The sequence below is a fragment of the Elgaria multicarinata genome, chromosome 11 (assembly GCF_023053635.1).
Source record: "Elgaria multicarinata webbii isolate HBS135686 ecotype San Diego chromosome 11, rElgMul1.1.pri, whole genome shotgun sequence".
NCBI classification, from domain to species: domain Eukaryota; kingdom Metazoa; phylum Chordata; class Lepidosauria; order Squamata; family Anguidae; genus Elgaria; species Elgaria multicarinata.
In genome coordinates, this window is record NC_086181.1 from 48,281,973 (window position 1) to 48,296,531 (window position 14,559).

At 61.6% G+C, this 14,559-nt stretch overlaps 2 protein-coding genes across 2 annotated transcripts in view; both read left to right on the forward strand.

Moving 5' to 3' along the window:
• AP1S1 (adaptor related protein complex 1 subunit sigma 1) overlaps positions 1-14,559 on the forward strand; it is a 235,158-nt gene that overhangs the window by 16,072 nt on the left and 204,527 nt on the right. The gene's annotated exons all lie outside the window — the stretch shown is intronic.
• PELP1 (proline, glutamate and leucine rich protein 1) lies at positions 577-13,715 on the forward strand. Its single transcript, XM_063137248.1, has 18 exons — positions 577-661; positions 850-914; positions 1,947-2,052; positions 2,307-2,456; positions 2,600-2,671; positions 2,762-2,821; positions 3,160-3,310; positions 4,528-4,660; positions 4,778-4,865; positions 5,606-5,694; positions 5,829-5,945; positions 7,045-7,195; positions 7,312-7,453; positions 8,196-8,251; positions 8,929-9,135; positions 9,772-10,581; positions 10,916-11,551; positions 13,412-13,715. Exons 2-18 carry the CDS (start codon positions 904-906, stop codon positions 13,502-13,504), a joined length of 3,072 nt encoding a protein of 1,023 aa, XP_062993318.1. The 5' UTR covers positions 577-661; positions 850-903; the 3' UTR covers positions 13,505-13,715.

Here is a 14,559-nt window from a genome sequence, read left to right on the forward strand (position 1 = left end):
AGGGGCGCGACTCCAACGCCCCCCCCCCGTGCGAGGAGGAGGAGGGATCGACGGAGCGCCCGCGAGAAAGAGAGAAGCCCAACCTGGCCACAGGCGGGAGAGGGTAGCCCCGAGCACGTGCAGAGTGGCTTCCCCGTTAGGCTTGAGAGGAGGCCGGGCGCTCGCCTGCGGGCGCCTCCTCCTCTTCCTCCTCTGCACATGCTCAGAGGCCCTGCGTCCTGGCGTGACCCGTGGCCCCGCCCCCACCTGCCCCTTCTGCGCCAATGGCCGTTTCAAGGGCCCCCTCCGCGCCGGCGGGCGGGAGTTTCAAGGCCCCCCGCCCCCTTTCCCGGCAGGCCTTGCTGGGCGGGGGCGGCCCCAGCGTGCTCTGCGCAGGCGCGTCGGGGGGGCGTAGCGAGCCATGGCGGCGGCGGCGGCGGCTCGCGCCTCTTCGTCGGTGTCGTCCTCGGCGGCCTCTTCGGCCTCGGCGTCGCCGCCCTCGCCGTGCCCGGGGGGGCCGGCCGGGGGGCGGCTGGTGCTGGAGACGCTGGCCGGGCTGGTGCGGGGCGCGGAGCCCCCCGGGGGCGCGCGTGGCCGTGCCGGCGCCCCCCTCGCCTCGGCCCCCCGCGGCCTGGCCGGGCTGGTCCGCTGCGCCCGGGACAGCGGCGGGGGCCGCACGCAGGTGAGCCCCGCCCCTCGTGGGCGCTCCGGGACCCCCCGCCCCCTCGTGGGCGCAGAGCTCCGGAGCACGTGCAGAGTGCCGCCTCCTTTCCTCCCTTGCATGGGCGGCGGCGGGGGTCTCCGGCAGAGCTCCGCCCGAGCGCCTGCCCGTGGCCACGCCTGAACTCCCCCCTCTCTCCCCCCGCCCAGGAATCGCCCACCCTCGGGGGCCTGGTGAGCATCAGCAACGTCCGGCTGGGCTCCATGAAGACTCGGTGAGAAGCTCCCCCCGGCCCTCGGTGAAGGGCAGTTCTGCTCCCTCTCTCCCGGTGGGCCCCAGGCCAAGGGGCCCCTCCAGCCCCCCCAATGCTTCAGCTTCCCCGCAGGTCCCATCAGCCTTGGCCAGCAGAGGCAGTGGCAGGGGATGGTGGGGGTTGCAGGCCGAACACCTGTAGGGCCTCCCAGGTTCTGCGGGACAGAGATCTCGTGCATCTGAGCAAGAGGGCTCCTGTTCGTGTGAAGAGTATTTCGAGCTGCTGCCTGGCTCTCCTTCTGCATTTGCTGCAGCAAACCGAACCCCGCGGCCCCCTGGGAACTTTTATTAGCGCTCATCAAGGCAGGTCAATCGTTCCAAAGCATTTGAACCCTCGCAGGGAACGGGCAGCTGGTGCTTCGGCCTACAGCTCCCATCAGCCCTAGCATGCAGAGCCAATAGAGTGGGATGATGGGGGTTGCAGGCCGGAACGTCTGCGGGGCTGCTGGTTGGCCACCTTCCCCAGCAACTGGTGGACGCAGTAACAGTGCCTCGGACACTGGCCAAAGCAGAGATAGTACTCATGAGGGCTAGTAGCCGTGGGAAGGCTTCTCTTCTGTTAATGTGGCTAGCCCCCCTTTTAAAGCCACTCAAATTGGTGGCCTTCATAGGGCACACGCCCCCATCCCACCCCGGTGGGCTTTGGCATCAAGGGGGGGCGCCCTACTCTCTCCCCACCGTGCCTCATCTTGTACGCTTCAGCGGGATCCCTCCTTCCTTGCCCGTTTTCCCACTCCAAACGCTCCCATCTCCGAGGGCAGCAATGGCAGCCTGAAGACCGCTAGGCGGACGCGGTCCCCGGGCGTCCCGTTGTGGGCCTTTCTGTCCGGGGTGGGGAGGGGGCTTCATGAGGAGGAGCTGGACTCTTGCCTCCTGTTGAGACATTTTGGCCAGTTGGGCGGTGGGGGGAGCAGGTGGGGCATCTGCATGGCTGAACGAATGGGGGGGAGGGAGGAGTTGGCCTTTGACCCCCCCCTGCCTTTGACCCCTGCAGGTTTGAGGGCCTGTGTCTCCTCTCTCTGCTGGTGACGGAGAGCCCCACCGAAGCGTTCAGCCAAAACTGCGTGAGCTGGCTGCACAGCCTGCAGCACCTCATCCAGGTGAGGGGGGGAGGGCTGCCCCCTCCCCAGCAGACACGGGCTCAGCCCCCGCCCCCCACGTCCCACTTGCTCACCACCACAGGAGGGTCCTTCTCCATGGGTGGGAAGGTGCTGGCCGGCCGGCTGGCCAGGACTGGGGGGTCTTTTGGTGCTTGGGACGGTTTCAGCTGTGCTTTGTGGGGCTGATCCAGGGGTGTGTGTGTGATGGGAGGAGTCCGCAGCCCCTGGCCTCTTTCTCCTCCTGCCCTCCAAAGTCTCAGGATCCGCCCCCCACCATGGAACTGGCCGTGCTCATCTTACGGGACCTGCTGGAGTATTCCTGCCAACTCCCTGACCTGGCGCGAGACATCAGCACCAACCACATCCCCGGACTCCTCACCTCTCTGCTGGCCCTCAAGCCCGAGGTGAGACCCCTCCTCCCAATTGGGACCCCTTGTGGCAGGTGGGAGGCCTTCAGTCCCTAAAGCAGCCAAGCTGCCTCCCCCCACCCCGCAAAAGTGCTCCCTCCCTGTTGACCCTCTGCCTGCCTTTTTCACCCTCTGCCCAGTGCCAGCTGTCTGCCCTGGAAGGAAGCAAAGCTTGTATGACCTTTTATCCCCGGGCCTGTGGCTCCTTGCGAGTAAGTGGACTTTCGTGTTGGGGAGGGCTGCAGCTGCTGACTCCTGGATTACCCCCCCTGACCCCTCCCCCTTCATTTCTGCTCCTGCAGGGCAAACTGGCAGCCTACTTCCTCTCCCGAGTGGATGCAGAAATGCCTCACCTGCAGCAGGTAACGTCTCCCTTGATCTCGCTTCTCCCCCTCCTCCCACCCCTGGTCTTCTGGCTTAAACAGGAAAGGGCTCACTTTCACCGGGGGTGGGGGGTGGGGGGGTGGGGGGTGGGGGGGGTGGAGCTGGAGCTGGGGGAGGATGCGTCGGAATCCTGCTTTCTGTTAGGCGTAACTTTGAAGCATTACAGCCAGAGAATTTTTCTCCGTGGGTTCGCTTAGAGCCTCCGAAGAGCACGGTGGCGTCCCCCGCCTGCCCCCTCCCTCCCTCCCTCCCTCCCTCCCTCCCTCCCTCCCGGGCCTCGGCTGCCACCCACCGCCTGCCTCCTTTCCCTCCCCAGCTGGCCTGCGAGTGCTACGCCCTCTTGCCCTCCCTGGGCGCCGGCTTCACGCAGGGACTCAAGTACACGGAGTGCTGGGAGCAGCAAGCCCACTGCCTCCTGGCCACGCTCCACAGCCTGCTGGGGACTCTCTACGAGGGCGCGGAGACAGGTGCGTGCGGCCGGCCAGGAGAGCCAAGCCTGGGGCGGAGGGTTGTGTGTAGGGGCGGAGGGGGCTCTAGGCTGGAAGAGGAGGAGGAGGAGGAGGAGGAGGAGAGGAAGAGGAAGAGGAAGAGGAAGAGGAAGAAGAAGCAGCGATGAAAACCACACCGCGCGTTGGGCCGGAACTGCTGAGCCTGGCAACGGCCTCCCTTGCAGCATGTCCACTCGGGAGCAGTTAAGTTAAATGCCTTGTTGATGAGCTCAGACCTTTTGGTAGCAGATAAGTTTGGAGCAAACCAGATCAGAGCTGTATGTTCCTAGAGTCCTAGAGCTGGAAGGGTCCTCTGGGGTCATCAAGTCCAACCCCCCACCCTGCTCCAGGCAGGAACCCACCTTAGAGCATGCCCAGAAGATGGCTGCCCAGCTGCCTCTTGAAAGCCTCCTGAATGTTGACTAGAGTCCCGTGGAATAAAATCATCCAGTTGAATGATCCAAGCTGAGCAAATCCATTTTGTCCTGCAACAGTGTGGGTCATGTACTCCACCCCATTTTAAAAAACAAACCACTAGCTGTCATTATTCAGCCCCCAGCCACCTGTTGAGGGGGGGGGGAAGACTTTTATTGCCGGGTGTGTGTGTGTCTTTTTCTTCACCCCGCCTGCTATTCCCTTGACTTGCTAGCTGTTGAGCGCCTGTCTTTTGGGGCCTGGCTCAGCTTAGACGTTTCGTGCCAGCCAGGCCCTTTGGCCCTTCCGGTCTGGTCTCATCAGCCAGGCGGCCTAAGGCAGCTCCGTGTTCCCAGGCAGGGGCCGTCCATTGGCCTGTACAGACTTTCCAGGGACGCAGCAAGGAGAGGCCCTGTTTCCTGGCCAGCCCCCCCTCGCTCTCGCTCTCCGTGGGACCTCCTGCCTGCCTGCCTGCCTGCATTGGAGCAGCTGCTGCTGGGTCCTCTTTGCAGGCCGGATTCCCCGCTGCCCCCATTGGAAGGCGCCCGGCCTTGTTCCCTGGGGGGCTGGGGGGGCTGCAACAGTCAGTTCCGGACCAAAGGCCCTCCTGCGCCTGGCGCTGAGGCCTGCCTCGTCTTCCCTTCCAGGGTGGCCCACTGCAGCCGTCGGTGTAAAACGCGAGAACCGTATTAATCGGCTAAGATGCGGCACACGTACGGCTACGGGGCTGAAAGCGGGCAGAGCCACCGTGGGGTCTGACGGGCCTTCTCTCTTCCCTCTAGACCCCCCGCTGCATTACGACGGGCCGGGCGTGGAGATCCCCCTGCCGGCACCGGAGGAAGGCGAGGCCAACTTCGTCCTGCACCTGAGGCAGCGCTTCTCCGGGCTGGCCAAGTGCCTCTGCTGGATGCTCAGGTCGAGAGCCCTGCCCCCAAGCCCCCCCCCGCCTCCTTCCCTCCCTCCCTCCCTCTGGCACGCCTGGCGCCGTGGGACTGGTGGCCCCAAACTACTCTGCCTTGTTTCCCATTTCAGTAACGAGTTTGTGGCTCCTGTGACGGTCCCGGTTCAAGACATCCTGGACTTCATCTGCCGAGCCCTTGACATCTCCGTGAAAAACATTGTGAGTAGCAAGAGGTGGAGGGCGCTCCCCGGTGGACGGCTGTGCCCCTGTCCTGCCTGGGAGAGGGGGGCACCCTCTAGGGGCCTGGGCCAAGGGGGCATCTCCTCGCGTACTCTAGAGCAGACAGAACGGCCTCTCAGACAGCCCGGGTCCCTCACCTGCATTCGGCGGCCTTGGGAAAGCAGTGGGGGGGGGGCTTTGGAACGGCTCCCTCTCCCCGCTTCTGGGCTTAAGGCTGCCCCCCTCACCTTGGAGAACTCATTTCTGGGCAGGCGCCGATTGGGCAGGTGGGGTTGGGAACCCATAAAGTGGGTTTGGGGTATTCTGAGGCTGCTGAGGGACACCCCCCCACACACACACACCCCGCAGGGATTTTGCCACCGGCTCTTTTTCTTTAAGCAGTGATGTTTTGCTGAATTACCTCTCGCTGTCTCTTTTTAAAGATAAAACTAGCAGGCTTCCTGAAGAAAGTTAGGAAGTGAGTTAGTAAGTTTATTACTTAAAAGAATGGTGGCAGTTGTGTGCTTATAATAGGGCAGCTGAACCCAAGTACAATGCACCAAAAAGCAGAGACTGAGAACCTCCAGTAAAATATTGGGGTTTCTCCCCCCCCCCAAATGTGGTTGCTGGTTGGCTCCTGCGAAGGATGGTTCTCCGTGCTGGGGGACGGGAGGGGCGGGGGCCTTGCCCAGAGGAAACGCTGGTCTGGGGCTGACCCTGCTCCCCCGGCCCCCTTTCAGAGCTGGTTTGGCGACGGACCCCTCCGGATGCTGTTCCTGCACTCGGTCCACCTGGAGATCTTGGACCTGCTTTCGGCTCTCATCTTAGCGTGAGTCCGGCAGGGGTGGTGGTCTTGGGGGGGGGGCGGTGTTTCCCCAAGACCGGTCGTCTCCTCTTCCTCCTCCTCCTCCTCCTCCCCCTCCTCTGATGACGCCTTCCCTGCCCATCTGTCTTCCTTTGCAGCTGTGGCCCTCGGCTGGTGCGGTTTGGGGGGACCCTGTGCCGCCTGTTCCCGCAGGTCCTGACCGTGTGGAGCACCGGACGGGATCTCTTCCCCGCGGGGCAGGAGCGCCCTTACAGGTGTGTGTGTGTGTTGTGGGGGCAGGCTTTTGGAGTGGCTGTGTGGCAGGCACAGGGGTGGGGGAGCCTTTCAGCTGCTGAGCCACCTGCGGTGCTGGGGCTGTTTGGCTCGTGGTTGTGTGAACCAGCACCTCCGTCGGTGGGAAGGAGCGCCGGGATCTTCCTGGGCCCGTCCAGCCCAGTCTGGTCTCCTCCAAGGGGCTGTGGTGGTCTAGCATTGTCTCAAGCAGGGAGCGCCTTTCCCATCGCTCCTTTCTTTCCTGGTCCTTTTGGTTGGAGATGCTGCCGGTGTTCACCCAGGGGGTGGGCAAATAGCTGTTATTCGGAAACTGCAAACCAGCCCTGAGCTGCCGTGCCATGGCGAAAGGGGTACGGCTGACACCCGCCCGTATGTTTCTCAGCACCGAGTTGGGCAGACGCACCTGCCCCATCCCACTTGCTTATCTCCCTTATCGGCACAGGTGCTCACCTGTGGCTCACCTGACCGGGAGACAAATTATAACTGTATGGATAGTCCCTAACCCGTTTGCCAATTTGTAAGCTCTAAATGGCTAGTCTGGGTGGGGGTCCCCGAAGCCACCCCTCAAGACACAGAGCAGATAACTATTTATTGCTCAAAAAAACCTTAGAGCGCAACAGAGCTTTGCAGTGATGAAACATTGTGACTTTAGGAACTTTTCTCCCCCCCCTTCCCCCCCCCGATTAAATTTTATTTTTCGAAGTAAGGTTAACAAAATAAAGGCCACTGAAAGAAGAAGAATGTACACAAATACTAATCATGATCACAATCAAATCTTCGTCTATAAGTGATATTTGTATGGAGTGTTTATAATGAAATAGCTTAAGTAGGACCTCAGTTTCTAAGGGCGGAAGAAACGTATGTTCTGTGACGCGTCGAGGGAGCGCGTGCAGGAGCCTGTCCCGTTTTGTGTCCCATTCCAGTCAGGAGGAATGGAGGCGCCCGGCTCTCTTTGCCCCAGCGCTGACTTTGCCCTGGGGCTGTGTTCCCGCGTCCCTGTGCTTGCCCTTGAAAGCTTGCTCGTGGGGCCCGGAGATTCCCGCCGGCCTCACATGTGCCCCATGGCCTGTTCCACCACAGTGCAGTCCGGACGCGGCTTTACCAGGTCCTGGATCTATGGCTGCAGGTGGCCGGGCCGGCGTCTGGCGTCCTGCAAGGGCACGGGACCCCAAGCGAGACCCTCCTGGGTCACCTGATCAGTGACATCAGCCCGCCAACGGACACGCTCAAGGTGAGGCCCCTCCCGCGCTCGTGCCGCGCTGGCTCCTTTCCCCTCCTGTCTTTGAGGAGACCCCCTCCCCCCCATCCCAGCATCAGGCCTGCTCTTGTTCCTCTCTCCCTTTCCAGATGCGGGAGAGCCGGCCCGGCTCCGACGGGAAGCCCAGCGCCCCCAAGAAGGCCAAGCTGTCCGACCTGGGCAGCTCTGGATCCCTGCACCACAAGCACGACCCCCGGGCCAACAGCAGCGTGTGCCTGGCGGCCCTGCAAGGTCAGGCGACTCCCCTCCCGCTGGGCTACAAGGAGGAGGAGCTGTTTCGGTTGATGGCGGAAGGGGGCGGGATTTGTCTCCTGGGACCTGTGGGACGGGGGACTGCAGAGCAGAGGTACGGAGCTTGGTCTTGGCCCCCCCCCCAGAAGATCCCCCCCTTCACTCCCACCCTCATTGAAAGCCGGAGGCTCCCTCCCCAGGGGTCATGGGAAATGCCCCTATGAGGGGAGAGTTTGGGGCTGACGGGGGCCGTGCGCCTGGAGTCCCCTAGGCCTCGTCCCCCCACTGAGGAGAGTCCCATTCGGACTTTAGCCTGCTTTAGCCTCGAGCCTTTGTGGGTGGCCTTGGGCAGTCTCTCCGTGGGTGGCTCCTAGTCCGATGGCTCCTAGCTATGGATCCCCTCCAGCATCGGAGGCTGCGTGTGTTTCTGCATGTGGATCGGGAGGGGGGGCGTTGTGCTCCAGGCCTGCTTGTGGGCTTTCGGTGGGGGGCATCTGGCTGGGGTGCTGAACGGTGGGCTAGAGGCCTTTGATGTGATTCGGCACGGCTCCTCTGTTCTTGCCCTACCTTGCCGGGTTGTTGTGAGAGTCCAAAAGGAAGGCTCTGAGCTCTAGGGAAACGGAATGGCTGCGAATGCCTGTGCCTTTGCCCCCTGCCCCCCTCCTTCCAAAAACGGGGCATTTCCTGGAGGGGGGGGAGCCTGCTGACATCCCCCCCCCCCGACAAATGCTCTCTCCCACAGGTCTGAGCCGTGCTGTCCTCCTCACCGGCAGCCTCATCAAGGAGCAAGCCCACAAGGTGAGCAGGCGTGGTGTCCTTCCGCTGGCCTTCCTGTTTGGGGGTGAGGGGTGGGTGTGGTGCCCAGAGCGAGACTGGGAGGGCTTGGCCCGGGGGGGTCTGCAGGCCCAGGCCTTGGACTCCGGCTGGAGAGAAGCTGGGGGTGGGGAGGGGGGGTTAGTGCACCGTCCCTGTGGGGGGCGCAAAGGATGAATGGGAGGGAGGCAGGCCCCTGCCCAGTGGGGCTTAAAAACAGCACGAGGGAAGCAGAGGTGGCGGGCGGGAGAGGCAGGGAAGAAAGAGGGCCGGACTGATGTCGGGGGGGGGGGGGTTCGGCCCCCTCACCTCCATTCTGTTTCTCATGCTTCTGTGCAGCCGAAGCTGCCTGGGTGCTTTGTCCTGTTAAATCCCTGCTTGGGGAGGGGGGGGCTGTTGAGTGGAAGGCACTCTGCCCATGCTCCACCCTGCCTTTCCAAGGCTGCTTTCTGGCGCGGAGTGTCAGCTCCCCCAGGCACAGCCTCTGGGTCGGTGGCCCTGGTGGGGGTTGGCGGAGGGAAGCCCACGAGGCGCTCCCCTTCGACGGAGGCCCCGCCCCGTCTTTTGCCCAGCGCCGCCTTCCCCCGGTTCCCGAGAGCCTTCTGGCCGGGGGGCCTCTCCTGCCCCAGCCCCTGAACCCCCTCCTTTGCCTTCCCTTGCAGCGGCTGCAAGAGCTGGCCATCCCGCTGCTGATCCGGCTGGGCCAAGCCGAGCCCCTGCCAGGCTCCCCCTACGCCAGTGCCGCCTGCCGCCGGGAGCTCTACCGCCTGCTGATGGCCCTGGTGCTGGCCCCCGCCCCCGCCCGGCCCCCTCCTCTGCACTGCGCCCTGCGGCTGCTGAGCCACGGCCGCACCGACCCCAACCTTCAGGTGAGGTGGCATCATGAGCGGGTGGGTGTTCCCCCTCCCCCCTGTTCCCTCCCCCCCCCCCCCGGTCAGATATGCTCGCAGAAGAACGGCCCCACCTGACCAAGGACCAGAGGCAGCCCCCGTCCGGAGGACAGTGTAGCAACGTAAGTGCCGAGTGAGCCTCCGGGAAGGGGGGGGACAGCCCATGAACAGGCCCCACCCCGGAGGAGGCCCTGTCCGTCTGAGACACCCCGGGTGGGGGGGGGGGGTGCTCCGAAGATAACCTGAATGGGAAGGAAACAGTCCTGTGGTCCCAAGTCGTCTTATTATTTATTCATTTACTTATTTATTACATTTTTATACCGCCCAATAGCTGAAGCTCTCTGGGCGGTTCACAAAAATTAAAACCACAATAAAACAACCAACATGTTAAAAGCACGATTACAAAATTCAGTATAAAAAGCACAACCAGTCTTGGGGCCTGAAGGTCCGCGCCTTCACTTGGAACTCTGCCCGGAAGGGGGGCAGGGAGCCCTCAGCCAGCCCCAGCTCAGAACCCAGCCGAGAGAGGCTCCCCACCCCCCACCCCCCCTCTTGGGGTGCCCTGGGGCTGCTCTGGGCTGAAGGCTCCCTCAACGCGGTGCTCTGCTCCCTCAGGTGTCGTCCTTCTGCGCGGAGGCCTTGGTGGTCTGCAACGCCCTGCTCCACCCACGGGTGCCGTCCTTGCAGGTGCCCCTCTCCGGGCCCTCGGGGGCCCCGCCGGGCTCCTCCTCGGAGATCTCGCCGGCCGCCGCCTCCCCCTTCCGCCCGGCCCCCCGGCTCCCGCCCCCGGCCTCCCCTTCCGCCCCCCCCTTGGTGCCCCCCTCTGGCAGCGCCCTGGGCCTGCCTTTGCCCAGCCTGGCTTTGGCCCAGCTGCCCCCCCGCTTGACCCCCGAGGAGCCTGCTCTACCCCCGTCTCCCGGCACAGCCGAGGCCGCCGCGCTGGCCGCCGGCGCCAAGCTCCGGCGCTCCGTTTTCGTCCACTATGACAAGGAGGAAGAGGAGGACGTGGAGATTTCCTTGGAGAGTGACTCCGACGACAGCGTGGTCATCGTGCCCAAGGGGCAGCTGGGGAAGGGCGCCCACAGCGCCGGCCCAGCGGCGGGGACAGCTGTGGCGGTGGCCCCCATGCCCCCGCCCCCCCTGCCGCCCCCGCCCGCCTCCCCTCCGCCTGCCTCCGAGGAGGCCCCGGTGGAGCCTGTGGCTCCGCTGCCTCTCCCCATGGCGGCTCCCGCCCCTCCCCCCGCCACCACCTCGCTCCCCCCTTCCCCGCCTCCCGTGGCGAGTGATGCTCCGCTCCCCCCCGCCCTTGTGGAGGAGGACCCCACCGTCATCAACATCAACAGCAGCGAGGAGGACGAGGATGATGAGGACGATGAGGAAGGCTTCCCTGAGGACGAGGAGTACTTTGACGAGGAAGAAGAGGAGGTGAGTGTGGGTAGGGCGGCCCTTGGGGTCAGCAGCTGCCCCCCCCCTTGGGGCACCCCCAGCCTAAAGGCCACCACGAAGCGGCCCTCCTGGGTCCCTGCATCTGTGACGGCGGATTTCAGCTGGGCCAGAGCCCCTGAGGAGGGCAGGGCAGGGCAGGGGCCGCCTGGCCAAGAATGCTCTCCCTGTGGCCCATGGGGCGACTGGAGGGGCCTGACTCTGGGCCTCATGATGGATGAGGCCGGGGCTGGGCAGAATTGGTGCCTAGGTGCTCAGCGGCAGCAGAGAACGGGGTGCAACAGTTTCTCTCTCTTGCCCCCTTCTTGCTGGCTAGGAAGAAGAGTTTGATGACGAGGAGGGAGAATTCGAAGAGGAACTGGATGAGGAAGAATTGGACGAGGAGGAGATGGAAGAGATGGAAGAGGAAGACGAATTTGATGAAGAGGGGATGACAGAGGAGGAGGAAGAGGAGGAGGAGGAGGAGGAGGAGGACGAAGGCCTGACGGAGGACGAGGACGAGGAGGAGGGGCTGCTGCCCGCTTTGCCCCACAGGAACGATGAGGAGCCCCCGGAGCTGTTGCCGGTGAAAGATGAGGTCCCCAAACTGGGGGGAGAGGAGGAGGAGGAGGAGGAGGAAGATGAGGGGGCAGGGCTCCTCATGGAGGTGGATGAGGAAGCCTTCCACCCTCCTGCGGAAGGCCAGGAGGAGGAGGAGGAGGAGGAGGAGGAGCATGAGGCGGGCAGGACCGTGGGGGCCGAAGAGCCTTCCTTGCCTGCTGCGGAAGAGCTGCTGCCCCCACCCACGGCCACGGACCCCAGGCAGGAGGAGGCCTCCCCTCTGCCTGCCGCCACCACCATAGCCTCCTCCGTGGAGCAGGAGGAGAATCCCGCTGAGGAGCGGGAGGGGTCTCTGGCCCTCGCAGGAGGAGCCCCCTTTACCGCCACTCCTCAGGAGGAAGAGGAGGAGGAGGTGGAAGGGCCTGCAGGGAGCGCTGGAGGAGCCCTCCTGGAGGCTGGGCGGGGAGAGTCCGAGGCCCAGCCACCAAGACCAGAGGAAGAGGTGGTGGAGTTGAAGGAGGAGGAGGAGGAGGAGGAGGAGGTGAGAGCCCAGGGCGGGCGGGCCTTGCGCAAAGCTGGGGCTGCGGGGTGGGGTGGGGTGGGGTGGGGTGGGGGGTGCTCCTCCCCCTGAGGGGGCTTCGGGGGGCGTGTTACTGCATCCCACCAACAGTGCCAGCGGATCCCTGGGCAGAGGGGCCCCATCAGGTGTGAAGCCCCTTCTAGCCCCTGGCGGGTGTGTCGAATATATTCCCAGGAGGGCCACAAGTTGCGTTCTCTGGTTCCAAGCGATGTAGAGCTCAGCGTCAAACCCAATCAGTCAGTCAAGGGAATTCTCGAACGTGAGTGTGTCTAGACCAGATCTTTGGCCCACATGTGTGAGGCATCGTATGGGGCAGAGCCTGACCCACACGGGCCCTTGGCAGCTCGGGCGGAAGGGGAACTCTGCCCTGGCAGCTGGAAGGTCACGGCGAGGAGCTGTTGGATTGGGGAGAGGATTGTGGATCTTGCAATGGGGGGCAGAGAGCCGAGGGAAGACGCCGCGCCCGGGGCGCCGGTGGGGGTTGGCTTTGTAAGTGCCGTTTGCCTGCTGCCGGCGTGGAGCGCAGTGGCGGCAGCAGCAGCTGCCACCAGGGCTTCCTCCCTGCTACACATGTGAAGGTCTGGGAACAACCCAGAAATATCTGGGGTGGTTTTTTTCAGGTCTTTTCCAAGGACCCTTTTTTGTTTTTTTCTGAAAAAGTTAACCATTTTGGATTATGAATGAAAGAAGTTTATGAAGCAGAATTATTTTTTTAAAAAGGGAATAAAATGTCACTTTCAAAGTAGTAGGTTGAGATCACTTAAAAGGTGCTTAAATAAAATAGGCTCATCATTCCTAACAGGTAAGAGCTTCCCCAGCCCAATAAACCCTGAATAGCTTTTCTTCAGACCAGATTTCCTTAATTCCCCACAAACAGGAATAGATGCTACACTAGTCTTCCTCTGCCTCCAGCTCTTCCTGCTGCTTCCGGGATGATTCACATGTTTCAGGGACTTACTTGCTGAAGTTTCTAAAATGTATTACGTATAGCTTGGTTTTGCAGACGAATTTATCAAGTTTGGTATATTAAATTTGAAAATACAGTTTATTCAGAAAATTGTTACAAATTTACTGAGTTTACTTTTAAATGTTTTTAATAATGATCCCCGCCCCCCCCGCCCCCCCGTGGCTTCAAACTTTCTGGGAATTTGACAACTCTCTTTGCTGCCGGCCCATCAGAGGCCCAAATTCAGGATGGCCCTTGCATGTGCCTCTGCTTCCCAAGGGGGGGGGGTGCAGGGTGGCCAAGATTGACAGGGTCGGATTTGGATTTCAGCTAACTGTGGGCATGTTCTGTGTCCCATGTGCTGACGGAGAGGCAGAAGTTCCCCGTTTTCAGCAGAGTCCAGTAATAGGAATGACACCCTCACCCTTTTGATACCCCCATTTCAACCTCATCCCATCCATCATTTCTACCTGGAAACGGTCCAGGGATTCACTCCTAAGTAGGGTTTGGGATGTGGGTCGGGGGGTCCTCTAGTAGCAGCCAAGAGCAACCGTTGCTATTTATTAAGATGTATGTGTGCCATGATCCTGTTCATAGATCACAATGCACACATGTTTTTAGAAGTGCTTAAACTTGATTTTCCTGAGCCCCACCTCTGTTTAGGGAGATGCGGTGCAAAATGGGGTGGTCATTTCAGCGGAGTGTCCTCAGCTACAGGTGACCCCAGCTGTGCTCTTCCCTCCCAGGCTGCAACGGTAGATGAGACAGAGGCCATGTTGGCTGACTTCGTGGACTGCCCACCGGACGAGGAGAAGCCCCTGCCTGACCCTTGTTCCTGAGGGGGCTACACTTCGGGGGTGCAAGGGAGCTCCCTCCAGAAGAGCAGGGGGAGAAGAGGACTGTGCCCAACCCCAGAAGGGCCTCTCCCCACATGCGCTCCGCCCCAGTCTGGACTTAAAAGCCCGTTCCTCCATTTATTTTGGGGGGGGGGTTAGGGGTTGTTGTTTTTTACACTAATAAACAGGTTCAATAAATGTTTTCTCCTTTGGACCTGTGAGTTGAGTTTGGATGGGGTGGGGGCATTAAGGGGAAGGACAGTGTACAGCAGCCTTCCTCAACCTGGGGCGCTCCAGATGTGTTGGACTACAACTCCCAGAATGCCCAAGCCAGCTGGCTGGGGCATTCTGGGAGGTGCAGTCCAACACATCTGGAGCGCCCCAGGTTGAGGAAGGCTGCTGTACAGAATACTGTGTACAGTTCTGGTCACCACACCTAAAAAAAGAAAAGGTGCAGCTCAAATGACCCAGGGGTGGAGCATCTCTCCTATGAGGGAAGGTTACAACAGCCACGATTGTTTAGCTTGGAAAAAAGGCAGAGGAGAGACCATGATAGAGGTGTACAAAATTATGCTTGGTGTGGAGAATGTGGACAGGGGGACATTTCTCTCCCCCTCAAAATACTAGAACCCAGTGGGTTTATTATCCCCTGAAGCTGATTGGTGGGAGATTCAGGACAAATAAAAGGAAGGAATCCACCCTAAAGCATCCCTGACAGATGGTTGTCCAGCTGCCTCCAGGCCTTCAAGAGGCAGCTGGACAACCACCTGTCGGGGATGCTTTAGGGTGGATTCCTGCATTGAGCAGGGGGTTGGACTCGATGGCCTTGTAGGCCCCTTCCAACTCTGCTATGATTCTATGACTTCTTCACACAGCCCATAGTTAAATTATGGAACTCCTCATTACCACAAGATGTAGTGTTGGCCACCAATTTGGGTGGCTTTAAAAGGGGGCTGGATAAATTCCTGGAGGAGAAAGCTATGGCTACTGGCTTTGATGGATAAGGGCACCCTCAGGTATCCGAGGCAGTAAGCCTGTGTGCACCCGTTGCTGGGGAA

What these genes read in the sequence shown, in the direction of transcription:
- PELP1 (XM_063137248.1), top strand. An exon ending in GCCTGCAGCACCTCATCCAG is followed by an intron (nt 2,053 to 2,306) that starts GTGAGGGGGGGA and finishes TGCCCTCCAAAG; the next exon opens with TCTCAGGATCCGCCCCCCAC. An exon ending in GGGCCTGTGGCTCCTTGCGA is followed by an intron (nt 2,672 to 2,761) that starts GTAAGTGGACTT and finishes CTGCTCCTGCAG; the next exon opens with GGCAAACTGGCAGCCTACTT.